This window comes from Pantherophis guttatus, chromosome 2, assembly GCF_059756535.1.
Source record: "Pantherophis guttatus breed Tessera chromosome 2, ASM5975653v1, whole genome shotgun sequence".
NCBI lineage: Eukaryota > Metazoa > Chordata > Lepidosauria > Squamata > Colubridae > Pantherophis > Pantherophis guttatus.
In genome coordinates, this window is record NC_142064.1 from 140,522,452 (window position 1) to 140,532,585 (window position 10,134).

Consider the following 10,134-nt stretch of genomic DNA (forward strand, 5'->3'; position numbering starts at 1 on the left):
TTCCATTTTCTATACATTCAGAAAACTCAGTAGCCGTCCCTTCCCCTATTTGCTATTATAAATGGACAGAAAGCATCATTGGTGGGTTCGGCAAAGAAGGATTCTAAGGTTATGTTTATTTTAATCTGAGTCTAGCCAGGTGAAAACAAGTTTCTAAATATAATTTACAATTTGTTCTGCAAAAGTAAACAGAACTGAGTGTACTAGGAATTTAAACAATCTGATCTTTTCCACCCACCTTTAAATAAGGAAAAAAGTCAAACATCAGTGAAAGCAAACAGAGATTACCTTGATTCTATATAACTTTTACAAAGAATCAACCTAAAACTATCATCAAATAAAAGTTAAATCAATCATTTTTGACTTCACCATTCAGCAAAACATGGATCCTTAGTGCAGATTCTGTTCATTTCACATAATTTTTATTTACAGTCCAGATCAAATCACAAATCATGTTTGTCTGCAAGCAGCGATCCATCACTAAAATAAATATAAATATTAAAAAATCAATTTTAAATATACTGTGGGTAACAACAAAGCATACATACCTTGAAATGAGAGATTTTTTTTTTAAATCTAAAACTAATACATTTTAGAGATTACAATTTAAATCTAAAAACTAAACAACAATCATATTATTTTTTTCATGTTTATAACTGTACTGCATTCTAACCACTGTGCCAGCATGGCTCATAATACTTTAAGTTGGTTAAAGTAATAATAGTTTATGATGGTTAATGAAATCGAGTAGGAACTTTAATATACCTCGTTAGACCCTTAGGAAATGTTGTTTTTTCTTCCATGCAATCATGTGATTCTCAGAGTCTGGTTCTTGAAGTTTTCTTTGCACAGTTTTTCAGAAGCAGTTTGCCATTGCCTCCTTTCTAGAGCTGAGACAAAGTATCTGGACTAAAGTACCCAGCCGACTTTGTTTCTTAAGACAGAAATAGAATTTGTGGCCTCTCAGTTTCTAGCCTGATGCCCTAACCCCGTGATGGCGAACCTATGGCACGTGTCCTACAGATGGCATGCGGAGTCATATCTGTGGGCACGTGAGCATTGCCCTAGGTCAGCTGCAGCTTACATGTGCGCACTGGCCAGCTGATTTTTGAGCCTTCCGGGCCCACCGGAAGTCGGGAAATTGGCTGTTTCTGGCCTCCGGAGGGCCTCCAGGTGGGTAGGGAAGGCTGTTTTCGCCCTCCCCAGGCTCCAAAAAAGCCTCTGGAGCCTGGGGAAGGCGAAAAACAGGCCTACCAGGCCTGTGGGGCCCTTTTTGCTGTTGTGTGTCAAAAGTGGGGAAAGCATGGGGTGCGGGGTGTCACGCACACATGTTAAGTGAGAAATTTGTTAAATGAATTTTACCCCATTTTATGACTTCTCTTGCCACATTTGTTAAGTCAATGACTGCAGTTGTCAAGTTACCAACACGGTTGTTAAGTGAATCTGGTTTTCCCATTGAATTTGCTTGTCAGAAGGTTGCAAAAGATGATCACATGACCCTAGGATACTGTAACCATGAACAAGTTGCCAAGCATCCAAATTTTGATCACGTGACCATGGGGATTCTGCAATGGTCATAGTCTGAAAAATTGTCATAAGTCACTTTTGTCAGTGCCGCTGTAACTTCGAATGGTCACTAAATGAACTGTTGTAAGTCGAGGACTCCCTGTAAAGGGATCAGCTTCAGCACAGCCTGATTTAGCACAAGCAGTTGATTGGTGGTTGGATTGGCCTCCTGGAATACCACCTATCAGCTGTTCCAGGCTGCAGGGATCGCCACTTCCCGTCGCCGCCCATTGCTGCTGCTGCCTATCACCGCATCCGCCTATTACCGCATGGCTCATTAGAACTGGCAGGGATAGGTGGTGGTGGCAGCAATCCCCGCTGCCTGGAAAGGGCCAAAAGCAAGACGTGCGGAGGCCAAAAATGGGACGTGCAGATCAGGGGTGGTATTCATTTGCTACCGGTTTGCAAATGTTAGCGCATACCGATCCAACCGCCAATCAGCTGCTTGTGCTAAATCAGGCTGTGCTGAAGCTGACCAGGCTGTTTGCAGTTTGCTGCAAGGAGCTAAATTGCTGGGAGGCAGAGGCAGAGACAGATTTCCAAACCCCCCCCCCCCAATTTTCCTCCCCATAAACTAGATATGTCTTATACTTCGGAGCATCTTATAGTCTGAAAAATACGGTAGATGCTATGAGGTCACGTGATCTCAGGACACTACCCACAGCCACAGATATGGTGTGGTTGCCAAGCCGACCACCATTCAGTCCTTTGACTACGGGGGATGGGATGGGACCAGGGGTGAAATGCTCCCAGTTCGGGCCGGATCACTCGATCCGGTAGCGATGGTGGTGGGTAGTTCGGAGAACCAGTAGCAAAAATCCCTGTTGCCCCCCCCCCCCACATGCCCAGCTGAACTGCACGATCATCAGAGGCTTTTTTTTTCACTTTTAAAAGCATTTTTTCTACAACCTCTTCCGACGAAAAAATGCTTTTAAAAGTAAAAAAAAAAAAGCCTCTGATGATCGTGCAGCTCAGCTGGGCATGGGGGGGGGGGTTTGGTGGGGGTACGCGTTGCACCGGAGTTTGGTGGGGATCACGTGGGAATATCCACTGCACTGTGCTTAGCTGCACCCACAGAACAAGAAAAGAAATAGGCGCGTATCGCAGTTTTTACACGGGAACTGGGGCCATCGTACATCGTATCGCAACTCATTATGGCGGGAACTTCTGCGCATCCTTCGCGCAGCTTGGGTTCGGCCATTTTTAAACTGCGGGAACATTAACAGTTGACGTTGAGCCGCGGAGCTGTTTAAACGCCGGAGAATTGCAGTGTTATCTAACGGTTAACAGTCTTGTGAGGCGTGACACGGCATGAATATACTGCACTTCGTTACAGAGACAACTTACTTCTTTAATAGTTAGTTCCGGGCGTCTGTTATCGTGCTTTAGTAAGTTCCACTGAATTTGATTATTTATTATAATTATTGATTATTATAAGATATCCGTTCAACATTAACACAACATCCATGCCAGAAGGTTTGTCGCATGCGGAAGAAGAGCAATTGTTGGAGTTAGCTTCGGACGGATTCTTGAGAAATAGACATAAGGAGTGTACTTTAACATCATTCTGGTTACAAATGCAACATGTGTATCCGGTTTTAACAGAAAAAGTCCTGAAATACATCTTGCCTTTTCCAACTTAATATTTATGCGAAGTTGCTTTTTCTGCATTTGTAGACATTAAGTCGAAAAAAAGGAACAGACTATTGGACGTGGAACCGCATCTCAGATTAAAATTAACAACCAGGGAACCAAATTATGATGATCTGTCATCTCAACATAAATAATTTCATCCTTCTCATTGAATCAAATAAATGTTCTTTATAATATAACTTTCGTTTATTTTGTGTATGTACCAAAAAAATAAAAAATAAATATATTTTGATTTTTATTAAAGCATATGTTTTTTATGAGGGGTACTCAGCGTTACGAAAATTATAGAAGGGGTACACATATGTCAAAAATTTGGGAAACACTGTCCTAGAAGATGGGACACCCAAGGACAAGGAGTAAATGCAGCTGTGTTGTCAAGTGCCTGAATTGTGGTCATGTGACTGCAGTGCGTGGCCAACCATTGGAACTTCAGATCTGGATTACAAGTCCCATTTTTCAGGTCAGTCATAACTTTGAATGGTTGCTAAGCAAGTAGAACTAAGTCAAGGGCTACCTGTAATAATCTGTACATGTTTCTAATCTTGTGTTTTATGTCCATCCTTCCTCTTTTACTTCTAAACACTTTGTTTTGTTCTACACAAGTCTTTGACTATAATAAAATTTAAAAATGAAAAAAAGCACTAGGCTGAGGCAGGGGTGAAATCCAAATTTTTTTGCTACCGGTTCTGTGGGCGGGGCTTAATTAGTGGGCGGGGCTTGGTGGTAAGGTGACTGGGTGGGTGTGGCCAAGTCAATGTGACTTCTTTGCCCTTTTTTAACCTACAAAACACAACACAACACAACTGGCTCACCCACAATGTAAAAGCAGCTGTGCTAGACCCAAAATGGCCCCACAACAAGCAGGAACTTCACACAGCCACAAAAAGCTCAAAAAAACAACTTTCACACTTTACACACACAAAATTCCACATACAGCTTTGTGAGATTTTGTGTTTTTGTGTAGTTAGAGTGAAACACTACAGAAATACAGTAAATCTCAGAAAGCTGCACAAATATTATTTTATTTTATTTTATTTTTATTTTTATATAAAAGCAGCTAAATTTAAAACTTCCTAAACTTTAAATGACTAGGTCTAAAAAAAGAACAACTAAAAAAATCCCAATTAACTATTTTTTTTAAAGCTCCCAAAGGGGGAAAAAACTTACCCAATAGAACAGGGGTCTCCAACCTCGGCAACTTTAAGACTTGTGGACTTCAACTCCCAGAATTCCTCAGCCAGCTTTGCTGGAGTTGAAGTCCACAAGTCTTAAAGTTGCAGATAGAGCTGCTCACTGATTAGCTTGATTGCAGACAGAGAGATTCAGTTGCTTGCTGATGCAATGGATTGCGTTGCGACCAGCAGCTAAGGTAAGCAAGCTGGAGGCTTGGGGGTGGGGGTGGGGGAGAAAAAAAAGAAACTTTTTTTTCTTTTACATGGCTCTGGCGATCCAAGCTCAGTTGCCTGATTAGCAGGCAACTCAGCTGGGATCATCAGAGCTTGGCTGGTCAGAGCCATTTAAAAGAAAAAAAAAAGGCTCTGATGATCATGTGGCTCAACTGGGCATGGGGGGGGACGGGGACAGGGATTTTTGCTACCGGTTCTCTGAACTGCCCGCCGCCATCACTACCTACTTGTCTGAGCGGTCCGAACCGGGAGCATTTCACCCCTGGGCTGAGGGCATATAAAGCGATGATTTTGGAGATCCCAGCACCCATCAACAGGGAAAGGTCTTTGTGCTGCAACCACTACTTTTCATTAATTGGCCACAAAGTGAATCCCTGCTGATCTGGGACCTTTTGTAAAGGATAAAAATGGGATGGGCTGGCATTAAACAAATGTGCCAAATTATTTCCCCAAAATGTGGTAGTATCAGGTTAAGGTTTGACAACACACCTCTTCGCAGTCCGCGGTTAAAGGGATTATTGAGGATCAGTCTTTTCCAAGGGTCAATTACATAACCCACAATATACCTTACAACCAGGAGACCTGATATTTACATTTGCCATATTCAGAAAAAGCCACGAGGAAAGATTCACCAGAGAACAACAAAAAAAAAACAAACACAAACCAAAACAAAACAAACCACCAAAACCCCAAGCCCCCTTTTTTTTTATTGAAAATGAAAAGCACGATAAGTAAAATGAGGAAATACACAATTCAGCAGTTAGCAAGCTTTGATACATTATCAGTTTCTAAATTCTAAGCCTTAGCTTTCAGTCTAATCCCATGCCAACATATGCAGACTTTTACCCGCTCTACAACTACAGGGGTTAAGAAGCTGAGAAAAATCTTTCTGGGTAGGCCTCTCCTAAAGGCCAACAAAGGCGTCTGCCTGAAGTATTATTTAAGCAAGATTCCCTGCTCTGCTTGTGCTTAAGGTAGGGCTTTGTCCATTACCAGTTTGTTCTTAGAGAACTCCACACAGGTTGCGAGTAATACTCAAAAACAGCCCTCCTCTAGCTTTCCCTCCTGGGAAGCTAACATGGAGGACTGAGTGATGCCACAGCAAAATGGCGGGGGGCTTTTTTCACCCCCACATAATCTTTTGATAGTAGGATTGGTTTTTCTTTTATATATTTATATAAATTATTTTATCTTAATATTCTTTTTATTTTAATTTTAACATTTATTTGTCCTTCCTCCAAATCTAATCCAAGGTACCATTTAGGTTTAGTGCAGCCTGAACTTTTAGGAGCCTTTCTCCACTCCGAATTGTATAGAATAAACGCTTTTCTTATTGCAGCGTATGCATTGTCACTGTTAATTCCTTAAAGTCAAAAATCTGATTTTAAGAGAAAGATGCTTTCTCTTAAATTACTTCACAGCGTATCCATAAATATGGGGACAAACTATACTTAGTTGCAATGAGCCTATGATGTGTTGCAAGTTCAGTTTAGAAAAACCCGCATTCTCCAAATCTTTCCAGGTCTCTTTTAACAAGGAGCACCCATCTGTCAAATATCTCCAAGTAGGGTCATAGACTTGTTGCCAGAAGGAGGTCCAGTTTGATCTGCTAGCTGCTACATGTTCAATGAAATAGAATGCACCACCCTGGAAAAAGTAAAATAATACAAAAAAGGATAATATAAAGCAGAACATTTTGAAATTGCACAAAAAAATTCCCAGTGTAATCAAGATTGTTGTTACAAAACTTCCTGGGGACATGAAGCAATAATTAAATATACAGTAGATACAAAATGAAACTGGAATGCAATTTAGCCATTAATGGTTTACAGGAGATGAAACTCAAATTTTGAATAAATTGTTCTTTTATTTTTTATTTATATCCTTCATTATTTTAACAAATAACTCAAGGTGGAGTACACATCCAACACACTTTTCTCCTTTTTGAGTGATTGACCCAAAGTCACCCAGCTGCTTTCATGGCTAAAACGGGATTAGAACTCAATACATCAAAATACATGAAGAAAGGCAATTTTTCTATTGCTAAATGAATAAAGAGATACAGTTGACCATAAAGTCAAACAAGTCCTATTAAAGGAGAAAAAAGCTGTAAGGAGCCATATTAGTGGGCACGCGAGCTCAGCTCCGGCATGCATGCGTGTGCCAGCCAGCTGATTTTCAGGCCTTCTGGGCCCACCGGAAGTTGGGAAACAGGCTGTTTCTGTCCTCCAGAAAGCCTCTGGGGAGGGTGGGGAAGGCCCGTTTTTCACTCTCTCCAGGCTCCTATTTTGGGGAGAGCGAAAGACGGGCCTTCCGGTTCCACAGAAAGTTGGCAAACAGGCAGTTTCCAGCCCCCGGAGGGCCTCCCCCTCCAGGCTCCTAGAAAGCCTCTGGACCCACTGTGCCATTATGTGCCAAAAGTGGAGTGGGGTGCAGGGGGGGTCGCACGCACATGTGCATGGGTAGGGGGAATAGAATTATGGGTGTGGGCACGTGCGTGTGGCCCCCCCCACTCCCCACGCTTTTGGCACGTGATGGCAAAAAGGTTAGCCATCACTGCCCTATACAAATGCTACTTTTTTTATCCTGAATATTCAGTTACACTGCATTCATTCTTGATACCATTATTATGAAAAAAGAAAAATTCTTTATACAAACTACTTATACAGATTCACAATTTTAATTGTTCACCTATTTTCCTTCTATACTAAAATGTATCCTGTCGGCGGCTTTCGGTATCATCGACCATGGTATTTTCCTGAGGTGACTTCAGGGGATGGGAGTGGGAGGCCTTGTGCTATCCTGGTTCACTTCCTTCCTCTGTGGCTGCTCTCAGTCAGTGTTGATAGCAGGGAAGAGTTCCAGCCCTCACCCACTGCTTTACAGCAGGGGTGAAATCCAGCAGGTTCTGAGCAGTTCGGAGAATCGGTAGCGGAAATTTTGAGTAGTTCGAAGAACTGGCAAATACTACCTCTGGCTGGCCCCTGAGTGGGGTGGGAATGCAGATTTTGCAGTATCATTCCCCTGCCATGCCCACCAAGCCACGCCCACCAAGCCACGCCCACAGAACAAATAGTAAAAAAAATTGGATTTCACCACTGCTTTATGGGGTTCTGCAGGGCTTGGTACTTTCTCTGCTCCTGTTCAACATTTATATGAAGCCACTGGGTGAGATCCGTCACCATGGACTGAGGTATCACCAATATGCTGATGATACTCAGCTGTATGTCTCGGCCCGTGGTGAGTTAAGTGATGCCATGTCCTCCCTCTCGCAGTGCCTAGAGGCTGATAGGGGCTGGATGGGGAGCAACGGGTGGAAACTAAACTCTTGCAAGATCGAGTGGCTCTGGGTTTGGGGTTCATTGGCTCAGGGAGAATTGCCACCTTTGGTCTTTGATGGGTTGGCATTACCTCAAACAGACCCTGTTTGTAATTTAGGGGTTTTCCTGGATTGACGACTCCTGTTCGAAGGAGTCTTTTTGCCCAACTGTGGTTTGTGCACCAGTTACACCCTTTCCTGGACCAACAATCCCTACTCGCAGTCACTCATACCCTAGTCACTTCCCATCTTGACTATTGCAACAAGCTCTATATGGGGCTGCCCTTGAAGAGCATCTGGAAGCTCCAGTTGGTGGAAAATGCAGTGGTCCGCATGGTTTTGTGCAGACCCCAGTGTGCACATTTATTATCTTTCCTGTGGAAGATGCATTGGTTGCTGATTTGCTCCTGAGTGCAATTCAAGGTCCTGGTTGTCACCTTTAAAGCCCTTCATGGCTTGGGACCAGGTTATCTGAGGGACTGTCTCTTACTGGTCACACCTACCTGACCCATAAGAGTGGGAAGGCAGGGAATGAGGCGGATCTCATCCCTGAGGGAGGCACACCTGGTGAGATCCAAAAGAAGGGCCTTCTCCGTGGTGGCTCCCCCTCTCTGGAACATCATTCCCCCAGAGATTAGAATGGCCCCCACCCTAATACTCTTCCGGAAGGCGCTGAAGATCTGGTTCTGCCAGCGGGCCTGGGGAACCCAGAGTGGGATGGAGCCCATTAAATGGCTCGTGTGATCTGCTGTTCCTGGGCCAGGGGGTGGGAGGTGGGGAGTGATTTTGTTAAATTGTACTATATTAATTTATTGGATTCTTTTTATTAGTTTTTATTGTTTTAAATGTGGTTTTATATTCTGTAATATATTCCGCCATGGGCGAATAGGCAGCAATATAAATTCAATAAATAAGTAAGTAAGTAAATGTTGGAGCTTCTCTTTTAAGTTCATTTTATTTGCCCTTCACTGCTTCTTCCTAAATTTAGAATATCATTTTAAGATGCAATAACCAAAATTTCAAAAGAATGACAGAGAGAATAAAATAAGCCTCATATCTTGAAAAGCGGAAATGGTAGAAGGATGACGTTTTTAACTTGTTTAAGTGGGTTGTCTTTATCTAGGTTTAGAATTTATATTAACCATTCTGCTCACATGTACTTTGAATTTATTCCCCAAAAAGTGACAATTGGAAGTTTAAATAACAAATGTTGGGTTTATATAAAAGCTGGAACTTCTGGCATTGAATCTTTTCCCGAAATAAAAAATCTGGCATTGGAATATTATGAGCCTTGTGACTCATTCTTAAACTTCATGTTGCCAGGATTGTTGCTATGCTTGATCATCTCTTACCATTAACATTAAAGTTATGCATATATTCCTTGAAGTTGTTGTACAGAGTCTGAAAATGATTCAGAAACCCAAGGCAGGCAGGAAAGGTACGGTTGCTTTAAGCAGGAATCCAGTTTAGGTTCAGCCTGAAAATCAGCAGCACAAAGAGCAGCAGAGAGGTGCTGTTTTCGTGGGATCTAAAGCCCTTGCTCCCATGCACCCCTGCATAGTGCCCATTATTTTCAAAACATGCACACCTGCCTTGTGCCCATTATTCGGTGGTCTGGACAGTCCAGACTTTTAACTTTCCCTCTTTGCCCTTTGACTTACTGGTCTGAGCACTCGCAGAACCTCCTTCAAGGCAGCCTGGGGGCTGTTCACAGAGCAAAACACCAGCGTGCCAACCACCACGTCCACAGAGTTGTCCGACACCGAAGACATGTTCTCGGCAGGGGTGACCACAAAATTCTCAAACTGGAGGTGCGTGTTCTGAGCCATGCTCTCCAGGAGGACATTTCGAAAGTTGGGATTGTAGTCCAGGCAGGTCACACGAGAGTTGGGGGGATAAAACTGAAAGTTGCTGCCAGGGCCCACGCCGATCTCTAGCAGGTGGAGCTTTCCCGAGGAGTCTGCAAAGTCCTGCATGTCCTTGAACAGCGCCTCCTTTAGCTTGTGCATTCTTTTATTGTAGATTTTGCTGAACTGGTTCATGAAAACTGGGAAAGTTCTTTTACAAATAGGATCCCATAAGCCAAAATAGGCAAGCACATAGATGGGCAGGGTGAGGATTTTCATGCATTGTTGGAAGATGAGAACCAGCATCGTTGCCGGACTAGGAAGAGAAACCCTTCTTGCTTCA

At 42.9% G+C, this 10,134-nt stretch overlaps 1 protein-coding gene across 1 annotated transcript; it reads right to left on the reverse strand.

Annotated features, from left to right (window-relative positions):
• Positions 1 to 5,310: 5,310 nt before the first annotated feature.
• LOC148115357 (thiol S-methyltransferase TMT1A-like) lies at positions 5,311 to 10,134 on the reverse strand. Its single transcript, XM_087886936.1, has 2 exons — positions 9,606 to 10,134; positions 5,311 to 6,272 (listed from the first exon to the last, which is right to left on the reverse strand). The coding sequence occupies exons 1-2, from the start codon at positions 10,095 to 10,097 to the stop codon at positions 6,036 to 6,038; spliced, it is 729 nt and encodes a 242-aa protein (XP_087743062.1). The 5' UTR covers positions 10,098 to 10,134; the 3' UTR covers positions 5,311 to 6,035.